At 43.1% G+C, this 19,748-nt stretch overlaps 2 protein-coding genes across 2 annotated transcripts in view; one reads left to right on the top strand and one right to left on the bottom strand.

The window, feature by feature from the left end:
* TTLL5 (tubulin tyrosine ligase like 5) overlaps window positions 1-19,748 on the bottom strand; it is a 310,256-nt gene that overhangs the window by 237,907 nt on the left and 52,601 nt on the right. The window contains exons 10-12 of the mRNA XM_049770318.1: window positions 16,901-17,002; window positions 14,269-14,360; window positions 13,236-13,343 (exon numbers count right to left, since the gene is read on the bottom strand). Of these exons, the coding sequence (XP_049626275.1) occupies window positions 13,236-13,343; window positions 14,269-14,360; window positions 16,901-17,002 (302 nt within the window). The remainder of the gene's footprint in view (window positions 1-13,235; window positions 13,344-14,268; window positions 14,361-16,900; window positions 17,003-19,748) is intronic.
* The window catches only part of LOC126004088 (peroxiredoxin-1), a 1,184,503-nt gene that overhangs the window by 1,117,375 nt on the left and 47,380 nt on the right, over window positions 1-19,748 (top strand). The gene's annotated exons all lie outside the window — the stretch shown is intronic.

The following is a 19,748-nucleotide window of genomic DNA, read 5'->3' as shown; positions in this document are numbered from 1 at the left end:
GTGGTTCAAATCCCGGCATCCCATATGGTCCCCGAGCCTGCCAGAAGTGATTTCTGAATGTAGAGCCAGGAGTAACCCCTGAGCGCTGCTGGGTGTGACCCCAAACAAACAAACAAACAAATAAATAAATAAATAAATAAATAAATAAATAAGGATCTTGTTTTGCAACATCTTAAGTCAAAGTATAGCTTATTCTTTCCCCACTCCTGTGGTTTCAATTTGCTCTTCCATAGACAGAAACTAAAATATTCTGGTCCAAAAGAGAAAATGGGGGAAGTGAGTAGTAGTAGAGCAAGGTTGTGATGGACCATCTCACATTACTAATAGAATTTAAGAAGATATGGCTGGATGGAAAGTAGAGTGGGTAGGGCATTTCCTTTGCACATGTTTGACCTGGATTCAATCACCAGCACTTCCTAAAGTCCCCTGAGCCCTACCAGGAGTGATCCCTGAGGACAGAGCCAGGAGTAAACCCTGAGCAATGATGGGTGTGTGGCCCCCCTTCAAAGAAGAAGGAAGAGGGAGAAGAGGGAGGGGAGAAGGGGAAGAGGAAGAGAAAGGGGGAGGAGTGGAAGAGGAAGAAGAGGAGGAGGGAGGGAGGGAACCAGATATAAAATCTCTGTAACTTCTGGATTCCTTATTGATTCTTCTCCTTATGACCAACTAACGTAATTATTAATGACACATTCTCTACTGACAGCACCATAGTCCAAATTCCTTATGGGTATAGGGAGGTCAAATAGAGCAGATTCCAGGTGTGCCACTCTCTCCTGAACATTCCGCTTTCTGAAATTAAGAAACTTTTCCATCTTTCAATACTCTCAAAAAATATAAAAGTGGGCACATGTGCTCCCTGAGTCCATGTGCCATGTGTCACCGCTGTACACACATGTTGCCTGGATACATGGTGCCCCAAGCACATGTTGCTCACATCTCCCCTTGAGACATGACTTTCATACTTTAATACTGAGGTGTAGACTAGAGCTCTCTCTGTCATTGGAAAAATTTGAATAAATTCTTGTTCTCTCTCTGTCTCTCTCTCTCTCTCTTCCCTCAAAATTACTAAATAAAACCAGAATTCCTAAATAAACTTATTTTACCTCCCACCACCCCCTAAAAATGAGAACATAAAAAGCAGGCCAAAATGACAGTAGAGTGGGTAGTGTCCTTGCGCTGCAAGCAGATGACCTGGGCTGGTCCTCAGCATCTCATATGGTTCCCGTTTCACCAGGAGTGATTACTGAGTGCAGAGCCAGAAGCCCTGAGAGAGGTGTGACCAAAACACACAAAAACAAAAATAACAGACATAAACTTCAAAAGAAATGGTGCCAAGGGGCTAGAGTGGTGGCACAAGCGGTAGGGTGTTTGCCTTGCATGTGCTAACCTAGGACGAACCACGTTTCGATCCCTTGGCCTCCCATATGATCCCCCAAGCCCGGAACAACTTCTGAGCACATACCCAGGAGTAACTCCTGAGCATCACCAAGAAAGAAAAAGAAATAGTGCCAAGACACTCTCCTAGAACAGGGGAGTGTGAAGTAGTCAGTTTCCCAGGATGGGGATTGGGAGATTGTCCCATCCTGAAGACTGTCTCTCTCTCCTTCCCCCTTCTCTCTTTCTCTCTCTCTCTCTCTCTCTCTCTCTCTCTCTCTCTCTCTCTCTCTCTCTCTCTCTCTCTCTCTCTCTCTCTCTCTCGCCTGGGGGAATCACTTATTTAAATACTGTGGTACCACATCTTTTTTAATCATTCACCTGTCACTGGAAAACTTTTGTATTCTTGGGATCGATACCAAGAAGTGGAATCACTGGATCACATGGAAGTTCTATTCTTTATTTTATATATATATCTTTGGGTCACACCCGGCAGCGCTCAGGGGTTATTCCTGGCTCTGTGCTCAGAAATCACTCCTGGCAGGCTCAAGGGACCATATGGGATATCGGGATTCGAACCACCGACCTTCTGCATGAAAGGCAAAATGCCTTACATCCATGCTATCTCTCCGGCCCCGGAAGTTCTATTCTTACTTTCTGACAACTCACCATACTGTTTTGCATAGAGGCTGAACAGAAATATTCCCACCAACAGTGAATGAGGATTTCTTTTCCCCCCACAACCCTACCAACACTATTACTTTTTTTTTTAAGCTAGGCAATTATCACTGTTGTGAGATATATTATTGTCATTTTACTTTGCGTTTCTCTGTAACGTATGACAAACATTTTATAGACATTCTAGCCTTCCCTAAGTCTTCTTTAGAGAAAAATCTGTTCATCTCCTGTTTTTTTGTTGTTTAGTTTTGTGCATGCTTTATATATCTTAGCTATTAATGCATCATTTGATGTGCATCATGCAAATATTCATGTAGGGTATCTTTTCATTTTAGGCTAAGGTTCTTTTGGGAGGATGAGAGACCGATACACACCTAGCAGTACTCAGGTGCTATTCCTGGCTCTGTGATCAGAGGACTATATGCAGTACCAGGTATCAAAGTAGGACAAGGCCACATGCAAGGCAAGTGCTCTGGCTTTGCCCTATTTTCTTTTGCCACACAAAAACTATTTAATTTGATATAGCCCTACTTATTTTTTGTTTTTGTTTTCTTTGCCAAATAGTTTCCAAGCGCTGGTGCTGCCACCTTATTCAACAATTTCTTAAAAAAAAAAAAAAAAAGTGTCTGTGGTGAGATATCTTTCTCTCAAACCATACCAGATGAAAACAAAATTGAAAATTACACCAGTGAATGGTAAGAAGTAGTTTGGCCTCTACCTACTGTATATCAGTGTTCTAATCTCCCTCCCTACTTCTAGCATGTGGATTCAGGGCCAAGGAATCATCTACATTGAGCTGCCTTAACTCTCTCACCGTCTAGTCATGTCCCAAGCCCTAGACAGCTTCTGCTTCTACTTACTAAGACTTGACTTGGGGCCGGAGAGATAGCATGGAGGTAAGGCGTTTGCCTCTCATGCAGAAGGTCATCGGTTCGAATCCCGGCGTCCCATATGGTCCCCCGTGCTTGCCAGGAGCGACTTCAGAGCATGGAGCCAGGAGTAACCCCTGAGCACTGCCGGGTGAGACCCAAAAAAACCAAAAAAAAAAAAAAGACTTGACTTTTCTGTGATTATCTGAAACTGCCACCCACCCCCTTATTCATTCTGCCTTAGGTTTCAGAACATGGCTCTCTGCCGAGTTTCCTTTTTCCTTCTTTGCCAATCATCCTTTCTCTTCTGCCTGGCAGTTTCAGATCTTTCCTTCTTAATTCTACTTCTCTTCTTAGGGGATCACATGTGGCTGCACTTAATATTAGGATAGCATTCAACTCGATAGCCTTAGCAGAGTGTCTTCTGAAAAGCAAATCTATAACTCCAATTACCTTCTAGAAACTTCACTGGGATAGCCCACAAACTCTCAACATCCCCAAACAACTGTCGTTTTCCCGAAATCCACGTGACTTCCCATTCTTCATCTTGGAAAAGGGCAGCCCCATCAAAGATGACTTTGGAAGTCAGCTTCCAAAGCTAAAATCACCCTCTTCACCACCTCTCCAATCTAACATATTACTACCAGGCCTCTTTCTGTTTGTCCTTAATTCAGCCTATATTCAATATCTGCTTTTAAGGTATATTTTACATTGCGTGAAATGGGGATCATTTCATCTGATGCATCTTGACAAGTGTGTAACTCCAGCTATGCATACTCATATGAACCCACATAGAACATTTCCATCACCCTAAAAATCCCTCATGCCCAATTCTGGCAAGCATTCTGCTCCACCCAGGTCTCTCCCTAACAACTACTGTTCTATTCTTATCTCTTTAACCACTGATTTAATTTTGTTTATTCTAGAATCTCATAAACATAGAAGCATACAGTCTGACTTCTCTCGCTGAGCATTTGAGTGTGTGTGTGTGTGTGTGTTTCATCCATCATTACTCTGTTTTCAGACAGGTTCACTGATTGAGGTACAACTTTTATATAGTACAACTAACCCTTTTAAAAGACACAGTTGGGGGCCGGGAAGGTGGCGCTAGAGGTAAGGTGTCTGCCTTACAAGCGCTAGCCTTGGACGGACCACGGTTCGATCCCCCGGTGTCCCATATGGTCTCCCCAAGCCAGGAGCGATTTCTGAGCTCATAGCCAGGAGTAACCCCTGAGCGTCAAACGGGTGTGGCCCAAAAACAAAAAAAAAAAATCATTAGAAAAGACACAGTTGGATACATTTTGATAAATACATACATTTGCTTAGCAACCAGCACAATCCAGATAAAAACATTATCCCACACATGCTAACTCATGTCTTTCCCGATTTCACTCCCTCTCTACTACTAACCACTGACCTGTCTTCTGACTATTCTAGGCACCTAGTAACGACAATTTCACTGTATGTAGCCTTTTGAGAGTGGCTCCTTTCAGGAAGCACTGGATTTTGAAGGTTCATCTAGGGGTCCTCAAACTTTTTAAACAGGGGGCCAGTTCACTGTCCCTCAGACCACTGGAGGGTCTGACTATAGTAAAAACAAAACTTATGAGCGAATTCTTATGCACACTGCATATATCTTATTTTGCAATGAAGAAACAAAACAGATACAAATACAATATGTGGCCCTCGGGCTATAGTTTGAGGACCACTGAATTATGCCGTGACCCCATCAGTGGATGTAGCTCATTTCCTACTGTTGAGCAGTAGTTAGTTCACTGACAGACACTCCACCACTCTCTAGTCAATACTTCCTAGGCATTGGGTTGCTTTCTATTTGAGGGCAATATAAAGCTGCTCTAAACACTCTCGTAGAGATAGGTGTGTGAATGCATGATTTCATTTTTCTTAAAAGCCTGTAAGTGAATCTTCTGAGTCCTGGAAAGTAAGCATATGTTATGACTGTGTACCTCCCACTGCCTAAAAACAGTTTCTCCTGCTGAATCCATTCTCCATCATTCATTCACCTTCAGCATTATCTTTCTAACATATATGTTTAATACCAAGGTATATTTAGGGAATGTGCAACCCAGCAACGGACACTAGCAATGGTTTTGTTCCTGGAGAATTTTCAATTACTCTCCACAGTGAATAAAATGGGCAAAGGGGATCGACTGTATAGTCATAGATGGAAGCTATAGACTTGACATGGCAATCATAAATTCCATAGAGATAAATCATAATTCTCCATATTAGAAGCCCATATAATTGTTAAACCAAGGTTATTGCAATAATAAATTTTAAAGATAAATTTCTTAGGCACAGTATTTCCTTTGTTATTGTTTGTTTTGATGTGGGGGATCCACCACACATTGCGGTGCTAAGGTGTCACTCCTGGCTCTGCACTCATTGGTAGGGGTGAAGGGACCATATGGGATACCAGGAATAAAAACCAGATCAGCATATACAAGGAATACACCCTACCCATGGTACTACATCCTTGGCTCCTAGACATTTCCTTTGTTGTAATTCTATTTTGGTTTGTTTGGGGACCCTCCCATGAAGTGTTCAGGAGGCCTGGAACTTCCTCCTTATAATTTTTGGCAACTGGGCCAGTAATTCAATAAAGAAAATTGCAATAATGCTCAGGCCATGTGGTGCCAGATGAAACCTACTGTATTTTCCGGCATATAAGACGACTTTTGAAACAAAAAAAAAAGTCAACCGAAAATCGGGGGTCATCTTATACGCCGAGTATATCCTGAAAAATGTTTCAATATGCCGCTAAACAAAAATTGTCTGAATATTGCCACAAAACAAATTTTCCAACTCGATCCTGCAAGGTTGCTTGGACCGCCTCTCTAACTCAGTCAATCCAAGCAGGCTTTTTAAGCGTGCAAATTAGACAATGTTCTGGACCCGAATCTACACTATCAAAAGCCTGCTCAGATTGGCCAGAGTCAAAAAGGAAGTCTATGACAGTATAACCTTTGAACCTTTGCTGTTGTGATTGGCTCACTGTGGTACATACAGTTGCAGCACAGGAACGTTCTGTCTGATATAGCGAATATAGGCCTAAACCTATGTTTTAACTGCAAAATTAGGGGATCGTCTTATACGCCCAGTCATCTTATATGCTGGAAAATACAGTAAGTTCCCCAGAAATCTTAGGACCATCAGTGCCACACCTGAAAATACTCATGAACTTCTATAAATGTACCAATTATGCTGGGGTCAGAGATTGAACAAGGGTCAGTCACATTCAAGGCATGGGCCTCAAACCCTGTACTATCTATATCTCAAAATTGGTATTTTGATCGCAGGGCCATATATGATGTTGCTCAGGCACTATACCCATTCTGTGCTCGTAATTCATTCTGGACAGTACTTGGGAGTCCACATGGTTCAGGGACTGAACCTGGATCTCCAACAGGCAAAGCATCTCATCTCGTCCAGCCCATTGAACTATCTTTCCACTTTCCTTTGTTGTCATTTTGTTTATTTGGTTTTTGGGCCACACCTTGCAATGCTCAGGGGTTACTCCTGGCTCTGCACTCAGAAATCACTCCTGACTTGAGGGACCATATGGGACGTTGGGGGGATCGAATGGTGGTCCATCCTAGTTCAGCTGCGTGCAAGGCAAGCAACCTATCACTGTGCCACTGCTCCGACTCCTGTTGTCATTTTCTTGGGCCAAACTTTGAGTCAAATTATGTAAACATTTTTTTGTTTGTTTGTTTTTGGGTCATACCCGGCAGTGCTCAAGGGTTACTCCTGGCTCTATGCTCAGAAATCGCTCTTGGCAGGCTTGGGAAACCATATGGGATGCCAGGATTTGAACCACTGTCCTTCTGCATGCAAGGCAAATGCCCTACCTCCATGCTCTCTCTCTGGCCCCATATGTAAAAATGATAATCCTCTTGCTTCCTTGTTCAAAAAACTTCTGTCAGGCTAGAGATAGTACAGCAGGTAAAGCACTTGCTTTACACACAGCTGACCAGTTTAGTCCCCAGCATCCCATATGGTCCCCTGAGCACTACCAGGGATAACTCTTGAATACACAAGCCAGGAGTAAACTCTTAGCATTTCCAGGTGTGGCTCCAAAATAAAACAAAAATAAAAAAATAACTATTGCCTAAAAGATGGACTTAATATATCAGCCATTTACAATCTACTTTTCTCCCCAAACTACTATTAAACTTACTTCCTGCTACCCCATCCTAGGCTACATGAGTCACACTGGACTTTTCTCTGCAAAAACCACTGCATCCTCTCAAGACAAAGCTTTCTGCATATCACAGTCACTCTTCTAGGAATGGGCTCCCTGGGCTCCCTGAGAAACAGCTGGCAGTTCAAGCCTAGAAAACCTTGGTCACTCTATTATTACTTATACTATCTTCAGTGCTACATGTCCACTCCTCCCCATCACTTACCTCATTCACTGCTGTGCACCAAGAAATATCCACCATAAAAGGCACACAGAATAGTATCTGTATACATCTAAACCACTCTAGTCAACATTACTGGCAAACATGGGACCCAAACTACAATTATATCTAAAAATGCTACAATTGTCAAGGAACTAGGAAGTGGGGGAGGAGAGGGAGACAGAAGATGGTGGAACTAGGGGTATGAAAACAGTATGCTTGGAAATCTATTGTAAACAATCGCATAAATTATGGTATCTACATTTTAAAATGATTATTTTTAATAAGTACATTCAGGGGTGGGAGAGATAGTACAGTAGGTAGGATTACTTTGCCTTGTAAATGAGTGAACACAACTCTGATTCCATATGGTTCCTTGAACCCACCAGAAATGATCCCTGAATGCAGAACTAGGAATAAGCTCTCGGCAATGCTAGGGATGGCCCCAAAACAAACAAACAAAAAAAAAGAATTAATTTAAAAGCATACAAAAGTAATGTACAAAACAAGAAACCTAACAGAACACAGAATTATCTCCTGAGCAAAGATATAGGAGTAGTGTCTGAGCACTGCTAGGTGTGGCTTCAAAACTACACAAATAAGCAACAACAAATAACCAACAATAATAAAACCAGTTTGGGAGTATTGTTTGTTTGTTTGCTTTTTGGTTTTTCGGCCATACCCAGTGGCACTCAAGGGTTACACCTAGCTCTGCACTTAGAAATCACTTAGAAATTACTCCTGGTAGGCTCAGGAGAACATAAGGGATGCCGAAGATCAAACCCAGGTTGGCCAGCTTGCAAGGCAAACGCCCTACCCGTGTGCTATTGCTCTGACCCCTTCAAAATTTTTTTGAATACAAAATACTGTATAATTTGTGAGGACAACATAGTCTGCAGTTACTCAAAATAATCTAGACCATTATTCTGAATTTGAAATAATAAATTTATAAAGACACCAATCATAAACAAAATTTTATTATTATTTTATTTTATTTATTTATTTATTTATTTATTTATTTATTTATTGGCTTTTGGGTCACACCCGGCAGCACTCAAGGGTTACTCCTGGCTCTATGCTCAGAAATCACTCCTGGCAGACTCAGGGGACTATATGGGATGCCAGGATTTAAATCACCGACCTTCTGCATGCAAGGCAAACACCTTATCTCCATGCTCTCTCCGGCCCCCATAAACATAATTTTTAAACAAAGCCATACTAAGGAAAAACATAGTTGACAGAAGGGAAGAGAAAATTACAGATGTGATAGAAAAAAAGAACATTCAAGGTTTAAGAGATATCTAAACAGATCACACCATTCATTCTTTTGTGTTTTTATTTTTAAAATAAATTCTTTAAATAAATCACCATGAAATACTCAACTTTAAAGTTGTTCATGATAGAGTTTCAATCATACAATGCCCAACACCCTTCACCAGTGCACTTTTCATTCTGCATCAATCCACTAACCCTCCCCAAGAAGTTGTAATGCCTGAGGCAGTGCGAAACTGATGTTAGCCAGGGCTCCTGCCATTCAAATACAGTTGTATAACGGAAATTCTTTTCACCTGAGCTTTGGATTTGAGTTGAAAAACTAAAGAGGAAGTCTTTATCTGGAGTCCAGGAGGAGAATTTGGAAAAGAGCAGCTCCAGATCCCAGAGGAAGATAAACCAAATTACAGCAAAAGCCCAGAGCCAATATGCAAACCATCCCATAAATCAATACAGTATCTGGGCTCTCCTATGCAAAGATTATCTGGGACTAGCTAGTGTTGATGTGAGCAGTGCGAATGCCCTTTTCCAAGGCTGATCTGTGAAAAAGGATGATGTCACTGTTCCTGAGTGCACTGTAGTCACAGGAGCGCCCAGGGAGCATCCAGGATATGGGGCCTGCCAAAAGGGACTGCATGCACTCTTCACAACCTGTCTTCAGGTTAGGTGAAAAGGGCCAGAAACCATTGCTCCCCCACATTCACTGCTACTCTGGAGCTATTGGGCCCGTGGATCATTATTTCACCTTTCAGTAGCTTCCCTTTGTTTATAAAGAACGAAAGCACAGATACCAACATGCCTGGAAAACAGGAGAGCAGTTAGGGCACAGACTCAAGCTTGATCCCTGGCATCAATGGCTCCCCAACAGTGCTGGATGTAGCTCTATGGTGCAGGGATGGCTACTAGGATGGTCCTGGTGGTGCCCCTGCCCTGTAGGTATAGCATTATACCTAGGGTTGACTGAGGAGCACAGGGAGGTGGTCCCAGGTCTAGGGGTAGAGAGATTCCTAAATCAATAAATACCACTAAAAACTGCTGAGGACGAAAGGAAATAAATAACACAAAGTGCTACTCATCGAGCACTTTCTTACTCTAAGCTGTCCTGCCTGTCTCAGCAGAAGCCACAGTAAAAGAAGATACTATCTCAGAAAATGAACTGCCTAAAAAAAGAAAAAGACTGTGGAGGTAAAGTAGAGAGAAAAAAAAATATTAGGCAGTGGGGGGAGGACAAGAGGAACTACTGGAGACATTGGTGGTGGGAAATGTACACTGCTAAAGGGATGGGTGTTGACACTGTATGACTAAAACTCAATCATAAACAACTTGGTGACTGTATCTCATGGTGATTTAATTAGCACCTTTATTTAATAAAAGAAGCAAATATGGGGCTGGAGAAATAGCATGGAGGTAGGCATTTGCCTTTCGTGCAGAAGGTCGGTGGTTCGAATCACGGCATCCCATATGGTCCCCTGAGCCTGCCAGGAGCGATTTCTGAGTGTAGAGCCAGGAGGAACCCCTGAGCACTGCTGGGTGTAACCCAAATAAAACAACAACAACAACAAAAAGCAAATACTTTGCTAGCTATTGATAGGCAAATTCAAAGTTTTAAGAGACAAAAAAATTGCAAAATTAATTTAAAAAGGAGAAGAAAAGAAAATGCATTGTTTGATTAATTAATCCCATGGTATTGGTAGTCTAGGTCCCATTACCAGGATCTGCCAGCTTTCATGTCTTCAACAAATATTTATATAAAGCTTCCCTTCAAAGTCATTGTACCCTCGAAAATGTTCTAAAACACCAGTAATAAGAGGCCAAGCCCCATTATGAGACACAGAGAGGAATATGTATTCAGAAGGGTTTGTCCTGGGCAACAATGACATAGTTGACCTGGATAATGATGGGCTGATCAATTCTACAGGTGACCGACATGATGATTCACATGATGCCAAACTGGAGAGGAAACAGTGCCATTGCCTGTCCCTTGGCCACCCTCACAAACAAAGATACAACCACTGTATGCAGCAGCATCTTTAGGAGACTGTTAACATCCTGTTGTTTTTGGCTGCCTTTTTCCAACTGGTCCAAAAAGGCTGTTCTCAAGGCCAGTTATCTCTGGGAGACAATATCTGGAGCATATTCAAGGAGTTTCTGTTCAAGCATATGCCTCAGAGGAGATTCCTCCTTCTTTACAATCTTCAAAGAAGCATGATTTGTTTAGATTGTAAGGCCAGGAGTGATCCCTGAGCAGAGCCAGGAATAAGTCTTGAGCACTGCCAGGTGTGTCTTTACTCCCCCAAATTTAAAACAAAACAATAAGATTGCAAAAAAAAATCTATTTTAATGAGACATTAAAACTTCTATAAATAGGGGCCAGATAAGGGAGTCTTATACATGGCTGACTTGGGTTTGATCCCCGATACCACATATGGCCCCACCAGCTCCAACCAAGAGAGATCCCGGAGCACAGAGCCAGTAATAAGCACCAAGCTCTGGGTGTAGTCCCAAAACAAACCAAAATGTCTATAAATCAAGAGTTCTAAGATTAAGATGACTTGATTACCAAAAGCCCTCTTCTCTGACCTTTCTATCTCAGATCTTTTAATCACAAGTTCAAGAGCCTGAAGCATGCAGAACCATGGGGCTACAGTACAGTGCTTAGGGCACTTGCATTGTATACTGAGTCAATCTAGGTTTGATCCCCAGTACCACTCAGATTCCTGAGCACAGAGCTGAAAGCCACTGAGTGTGGCCACCAAACTAATAACATTAACAATAACAACAACAACAATAATCATCTCTAAGGTCTTTGTCAGAGAAACCAATCCATGAGACAGCATTAAGTGCCACTCTCAGCACCGCTCAGCTCTATATTTCCACTGCACACTGTGGCATCTGTGCTGGGGCTTGCTGTAGGTCACCAGCACCAAACCTTGAAGTGTATGGGGACTGGCAGAGATATCAACACTAAAATGACTCAGGTTCAAGGGACATGCAGTATCAGGGACTGAGATCAGGCTTTGGAACTATACCCATACTGGGTATTGTTTGGTTAGTTTAGGGCCACACTCTGCTGTGGTCAGGAAACCATATGTGGTGCCAAAGACAGAATTGGAGTTGGCAGCATGCAAAGTACATGCCATGACAAAGCCCAATACTAACTCTCTGGCCCTAAGCAGGGTATTCTTATAATCTATACTTGCACACAGCAGGAATGGGGGGTAGGGGTAAAGGGTAAAAAAAGGAAGGGTCAGAGTGATAATATAGCAGGTTAGACATTTGCCTTGCATGCAGTTGACATGGATTGATCCTCAGCATTCCAAATGGTCCCTCAAGCACAGTAAGGGTTCATTTCAGAGCAGAGAGCCAGGAACAGCCCCTAAGAACTAACAAATGTGGTCCAGAGTTCCCTCAACACTAGTCTTTACTTTAGTGGCCCTTAAGAACAAATTAAATTATTATAATAGTCCATTAAAGGAGATCAAGAATTTATATCTGGGGCCGGGTAGGTGGCGCTGGAGGTAAGGTGTCTGCCTTGCAAGCGCTAGCCAAGGAAGGACCGCGGTTCGATCCCCCGGCGTCCCATATGGTCCCCCCAAGCCAGGGGCGATTTCTGAGCACATAGCCAGGAGTAACCCCTGAGCGTCAAACGGGTGTGGCCCAAAAACCAAAAAAAAAAGAATTTATATCTACTTGTAGAGGTTACAAAAAAAAATACACTAACACAAACACACACGTTATCAAGTAATCAATTCAGGGTCAGAGAGCTGAGTACTCTGCACACATCAGGTCTGTCTGAGCTCCAGAGACTACTGCATGGAGATGGCTATGATGGCCACTTGATGATTAATGAAACTTGCAGGAAACCAGGAAGGGGTGCAAATAAGTTTCCAACTAAGTCCCCAGACTCAGAAACCCTGCTGCCCTGCCTCCAAACAGAGCCAAGACTCAGATCCTGTCTGTGGGAACTACTCCTTGCATGCTCTAACTATTCCTCATCCCTGGCCCTCAGCTTTCCTCACAGAATCTAACAGCCCACAATCTTGTGGCTTCAGGAGCATCCCTGTGGGCAACACTGGAGAGTCCATGTCCATGCAAAAAGCAAATGTCCAGAGGCACCTGGGACACACAGTCACACAGGCCTCCTAAGCCCACAGCCGAGAACTCTTTCTCAGTCTGTGCCTGTGTGATCAGGGAATTGAGGTAGGAGAGAAAGGGAGGGGAGATGGAGAAGATGGAAAAAGGACGGGAGGGGGGAAAAAAACCCACTTGGAAGGAGGAGTCACTGGAAAACAGAGGAAAGCACATACTGGTACCAGTCAGGGCTTCCTGGAACAGTTCCCAGCCCAGCTGCCAAAGCGCTCTGGAATCTATCTGTTAGAGCTAGATTGCTGTCCAGTCTTTTGCAGACTCGTTCTGACTACACTCTGACAGAGACACACGTTACCCACATAGAAAACCAGTTCCTCCTCAGAGGACCTTCAGCTCAGCTCAGCATGAACAGGGTCACATGCTCCATGGACTCAGGAACATCTGCTCATCTTACCTGCTCCTAGAATGCCATCCCAGCCGCCCAACATCCCATCGACAAAACAAAACACATCAAGCATCTCCATCTTCTTACCGAAACAACTGCTGCGATGTGGAACAAAGGTTTTACAGGCGGTAGCAATAGCTAGTTCAGCAGAGATTATCGTCTTAATGATCAGGTCTTCAACATGGGCCATTAATGCTGAAAAAAAAAAAAAGATGAAAAAGAAAAAATACTAAAAGGCATGAATAAGTACAACTATATCCCAGGGTATAAAAAGTAACTTCAAAACCATGTGTGCTCTTCCAAAACACTCTATGATACCATTGTGAATAGGTGTGCTCAGACGGCATGTGTATGAGCAGGTTGGCATTGTAGTAAGTGGGATCGCAGGACAGGTACTTGGACATGACAAAAGAAAGACAAGCACACTGTGGAAAAGAGCCTCATCCTTCTCACTCCTCCCGCCACTCTTTCCTTGGAGGACTAATAAGATCCCTTAGTCAGGCCCCTTGGAACACTCCCATTCTGCTCAACACTCAGCAAGAATGTCCAAGTGTTCTTTTCTGATCCCAATCCCTGAGCTCCAACTCAATAACTGTCCCTTCCCAATTCAGTACCATGAAAGAGAGAGACCAAGCACAGAGAAATATTGAACTCAGGAAAATAAGCCATTTGCTAGAGAAAAAGCTGCCGATCAAGTGTGGGATAGAGTTTAATTTTCAAAAAAGGTAGGCTCGGGCCCGAAGAGATAGCACAGCGGCATTTGCCTTGCAAGCAGCCGATCCAGGACCAAAGGTGGTTGGTTCGAATCCCGGTGTCCCATATGGTCCCCTGTGCCTGCCAGGAGCTATTTCTGAGCAGACAGCCAGGAGGAACCCCTGAGCACTGCCGGGTGTGGCCCAAAAAAAAGCCAAAAAAAAAAAAAAAAAAAAAAAGTAGGCTCACTAGAGATTTGAGAGAAAGAAACGCCTTGCAAGGCACAAACAAAGAAAGAAAAGCTCTATGGAGTCACTAAAGGCTTTTTCTCCATCTTGTCAGCTCCAGGGAAATGTACATGCCAAAGGACTCATCTTAGTTATCAGAGTGAGAGCATGCTTACAAAGGAAAAAGGGCTGGTACTCACCAGTCGTGTCTTTGCCTTCCTGCTTCAGGTACCTAAGCATAGCACTCATGCTCCATTTGTTCCCATAGTCCTCCACTTCTGGATCATCACAACTAAAAACAAATGACAAGCAAGGACATATAATTCAACTTGGTCTGAAGGAAAAGCCAGTCCTTACAAACAGCCTTTCTCAACCTTTCACATCTTTAGAATTGACCGTGCTGACTTCCACTCATCCAATTTTTTTTGGTCCTTTTTGCCACAGACCCCTCTTTGTACCAGGTTTTTCCATCAAAATGAAAGTGCCCATAGCTTAACCTTACTGAGGGGGGAGAAGAAAAGATGACAAAATCTGCTGCCACCATGATAGACCACCCAAAAAGTAGAAGAAATATGTGTGAAAGAATGAAAGTAGATCTAAGCTGATTCTGATCTATGAATAAGAGGGGACCATTCTGGGCTGTACATCTAGCCATGGGGGTAAAAATCAGAAGTCCATAATATCATCTCTCATGTTATTTACAGCCCAGAACTGAGTCTGGATGGGCTGGTGGGCATCAGGTGGAGTGGTTTAAAGTAATAACTGCTCTGCAGACAACTGCCTCTGCATAAAACAAACTCCCTTTCTCTGATGATGGTCTTTTTTTTTTTTAAAAAATCTTTGGGTTATCACTGTAGGGAAAATGTATAGAAGATCAAGAGAAGAGATGACGTATACCACTGCTATAGCAGCAGAGTAACAAAAGGGCTGGATTCCCATGAATGTTGGAAAAAAAAATTGGAATTTGCCATGTCCCCCCTACATTCTCTCCCCAGCCCCCACCAATGTCATGTGAATGGCATGATTTCTCCACCAGCCAGGACACTCAGTGAAAGCCATAGCGCGTCAGCCCCTATACCACCGTTTCCAGATTCTTTTCTTTCCTCCTTTCCTTGGACCTGCTATGCACCTATTTTTAGGCTGAGTAGAAAGTAACTGTTTGGGTTTCTTTTTTATTTTTCCACTTTCTGGCAAAATTATCAGGATGAAAGAAAACAGAGCAGAACTAATATTTCCACACAGCTGGGCTGGTACGCCCTTTTCACTGAATCCTTTTCTGAGATGGCCTCATTTCTTTAATTTATTCCTGACTCCTCCCCGCCAGTCACGTAGTTATTTAAAAAAAAAATACTAGACAACATATAAAAGCACAGAGAAGAAAAAATAGATCCTCCTCCCATATCCATATCCATGTCAGCTAAGCACTGTGAACATTCTAGCACGGAGCATTTCTGTGTTCCCCCTATACCCACCAGAGCAAACATAAAAGATTACAGATTTAGAAAGCTTACAAACTGCAAGGAGCATCTAGAAACCTGCTTTTTTCAATCTACCAAGGCAGTGTAATGAACTTCCTTATCTCTGATCTTATACAAACAGTTTGTAATTTCTTAAAGTAGTTCTCTGAAATGGAATTGCCGGATTAAAAGGCAAAAAGATTTTTTTTTTTGGTTTTTGGGCCACACCCGGTGGTGCTCAGGGGTTACTCCTGGCTGTCTGCTCAGAAATAGCTCCTGGCAGGCACAGGGGACCATATGGGACACCGGGATTCGAACCAACCACCTTTGGTCCTGGATCGGCTGCTTGCAAGGCAAACGCCGCTGTGCTATCTCTCCGGGCCTGCACAAAGATTTTTAATACTTTTGATACATTTTATCAAGTGCTGAAAGAACTGTTTATTTGTTTTGTTTTGTTTTGTTTTGTTTTAAATGCTGGGCCACACCCAGCAGTGCTCAGGGTTACTCCTGGCTCAGAACTCAGAAATTACTCCTGGCTGTGCGTGGGAGAACATAGGTGCCTCGGATTGAACTTGGGTCCTCTGTGTATAAGGCAAGCACCTTCCTCACTGTACTGTCATCTCTCCTCAGGCCCTTTTCTTTTTTAATTAATCTTGTTCCCTCTCTCCCCATTTCTTCCAGTGTTGTTGCTGTTGTTGACATTAGTGTAATGACCAGGGATCTCACACAAGAAGCCCTGCTGTGGTGTCTGTTCAGGGTAGTATACCAGGCTGTGGTATACAAACACTCTACCATAGTGCTCAGTAAGGTGTGCACTCCTTGAGTTCTTTGCACTTGTTGGTCAGCTCCCATTCTTACTTGTGGCACAGGTATAGTTGTAGAGCTGATCAGAGTATATAGTACTTCCTGGCCTTGGGTCTCCCACATCTCTTGCGTGTCATTGCTGACCCGGGGTCACACCCCTTTTAGCGGAGCTCACTTACCCAGCTACAATGTGGTGATGCCAGGGATTGCAGACAGCAGAGCTCTATGTATGCGGCCCACAGGGCATTTCAATTCTTTACTATTCATTTGCAAGGCAGGTGCTCTAAACCCCTGCATTATTCTTCAGACCGAGACCTTATTTCTTGACTTCTAAAAAAAAGTCCACGTGCCCATGAAATTCCCAGCCCTAAGTGCAGTGAGAAAACCATTGAGGACAGTGAAACCTGAAAGGCAGCAGCAGCATCTAGCCTCAGAACTGCACCAACGAGCTCGGGACAGCTGTCCATCAGCCCCATGGAAGGAAGTTTTCCTCCAGTGCAACATGTTCGCTTTCTACAATACCCACAACTGACACTGGGTTTCTGGCTCCTGGATCAGATGCAGCCGGTACCTGACATAGTCTCCACTCTTCTTGTTCACGCTGTAGTTTGTCAGGTGCATGAACTGGTTACGAATGTTCTTGACTCCTTGATCATATCGCACAGTTGCAAACCTGATAGAAAGGGCACAGGTTAAAGAACAAGAGGAGTATTTCAAGGAAAACACAGACCAGGACTCAGCATCAAGGCTCTGTGGGGAAAGGATAACAACAGCCTTAGTAAATGCCGTTCCCTAAGTGCCAGAGCCTATGCTGTTTCATCTCTGATATCCTTTTAGCTTATGCCTAAAGCAATCTGTGGAAGAGAAATATACATATATTTAATATAAAAAATAGATACTGGGGGGCAAGGGAGAGAACACAAAGGTTAAGGCCTTTGTCCTGCATGTGGCCAACTCAATCACCAAATGAGGTACCTCTAGGTGTAATCTGAAACCTAAAAATACATACATTAAATATAAAAACTAAAATCTGACCTAAGAAAATAATTCACTTGCCAAATTCAGTGTCCCCAAAATATATTTTTAGCAACAAGACGCTGCTTCTTAGATGCAACCTTAGACAAACTGAATGAAAAGAGTTATTCATGACCCGGAAATTGTGTGGGATGATAGGAATTAGCTTGTCAAGAAGCTTATATAGGGTCCCTAAACAGTGCCTTAGCAGTCTAAGGAAATATTAAGTAAATAAATAAATATAGAAGACAGAGGGCCAGCGAGGTGGCGCTATAGGTAAGGTGTCTGCCTTGCAAACACTAGCCACGGAAGGACCGCAGTTCGATCCCCCGGCGTCCCATATGGTCCCCCCAACCCAGGGGCAATTTCTGAGCGCTGAGCCAGGAGTAACCCCTGAGTATCAAATGGGTGTGCCCCCAAAAAACAAACAAACAAACAAAAATAAAGAAGACAGCATAACAATATGATCTAGAATTCACATCCAGAGAAACAACAGAAATGACTGGTAAAATTTATGTTAAGAAATACTGGGAACCATGGGGCCGGGCGGTGGCGCTGGAGGTAAGGTGCCTGCGCTAGCCTAGGACGGACCGCGGTTCGATCCCCCGGCGTCCCATATGGTCCCCCAAGAAGCCAGGAGCAACTTCTGAGCGCATAGCCAGGAGTAACCCCTGAGCGTCACAGGGTGTGGCCCAAAAAAAAAAAACCAAAAAAAAAAAAATTAAAAAAAAGAAATACTGGGAACCAGAATGATAGCACAATAGGTAGGGTGCTTGCACTGCACACAGCAGATCAGGGTTTGATCTCCAGATCCCAATATGTCCTACAAGCAGCACCAGGAGTGAATCCTGAGTACAGAGCCAGGAGTGAGCCCTGAGCATCACAGATGTGGTCATAAAAATACATGAAAGAGGGGCCATAATGATAGCATGGAGTAGGGTGTTTGCCTTGCATGCAGAAGAATGGTGGTTCTAATCCCGGTATCCCATATGGTCCCCCGTGCCTGCCAGGGACGATATCTGAGCATAATAACTCCTAAGCAAAGCCGGTGTGACCCAAAAACAAAACAAAACAAAATAAAACAAAAAAATACATGAAAGCAATAATGGGAGCACTGACAACACAGAAAACGTAGGTCTACAGAACAACATAAACATGAGCATGGTACAGGAAACTGGTTCCAGAATCTGGAATGAAGACATAAGACAGAGGAACTGGGGCCAGATAGGTGGCGCTGGAGGTAAGGTGTCTGCCTTGCAAGCGCTAGCCAAGGAAGGACCGCGGTTCGATCCCCCAGCGTCCCATATGGTCCCCCCAAGCCAGGGGCGATTTCTGAGTACATAGCCAGGAGTAACCCCTGAGCGTCAAACGGGTGTGGCCCAAAAACAAAACAAAAAAAAAAAAAAAAAAAAAGACAGAGGAACTGGCCATGAAGTCCACTGAAAACAGAGTTGCTAGTTGATCTCCTGGACTATGAAAAGACGACCCAAGTAGAAAATACATGTACTCTGAAGGAAGTAGAAGGAAGAGAGAAAACTTTCCAGTGATGTTCAACATCATCCAGAGGAGACTTGAGCTGAATGGTTCTGGTAAATATCAACTCCTGCTTCCCACTAAACCCATATCGCCCTTCAATAGTGTGGTTTTCCCAAGAGGCACATCCAAGTGTGTGAAAATAAAAAAAATCCTGGAAGCCCACAAGTTTGTTTTTATATGAGTTACAAATTATTTACATAGGCTGACTCAGACTATGAAGCCAACAGGAATTTTTGCAACATTAAAGAGAAGGCATTCAATTTTTTTCCTGTCTCTATTCTTTCTCACCCACCCACTATCTCCACACTTAATTCCATGTTTAGAAATACACAAGAGCTCAAGGAAGAAAGTGAAAATTACCCAAGGAAACAAAGAAAACTAAAATAAACAAACAGGTTGAAGCCAGGAAGGAAAATGTGAACGAAGAGAACTGTCTGCAAGGCATGTGCAGGGCTGAAGGAGACAAGCTGAATGAGCAGGGTCTATCCAGAAGACATCAGATTTTCCAGAAACTGCCAATAGCGTGCAACTAACTTCTAGCCATGTCATTCTATGGTGAATAAACCTGACCTACTCTATATATTTCAATCTACCTTCTCCAGAGATATTCCAACCGAGCAGCAGTCATTACTACTCTTATTGGGAGGTACAAAGGAGCCCCATGCTGGCCCACAGGATCTGAATGACGAGTATTGCCCCAAAAGCATTCCATACACACACCCAAAATAATGAGATTTTAGCTTACTCTTTCTTCTGCAGCAAAGGCAAGGTTTTAATATCACAAAGTAGGTTTCTACAGAATGTAAAAAACAGTAAAAAGTAAGAACTCAGGGTAAAAAAAATCACAAAAATTAAAAAGCAGGATCAAT

The sequence above is a fragment of the Suncus etruscus genome, chromosome 3 (genome assembly GCF_024139225.1).
Source record: "Suncus etruscus isolate mSunEtr1 chromosome 3, mSunEtr1.pri.cur, whole genome shotgun sequence".
NCBI classification, from domain to species: Eukaryota; Metazoa; Chordata; class Mammalia; order Eulipotyphla; family Soricidae; genus Suncus; species Suncus etruscus.
This window is presented reverse-complemented; position numbering and strand designations above follow the sequence as displayed.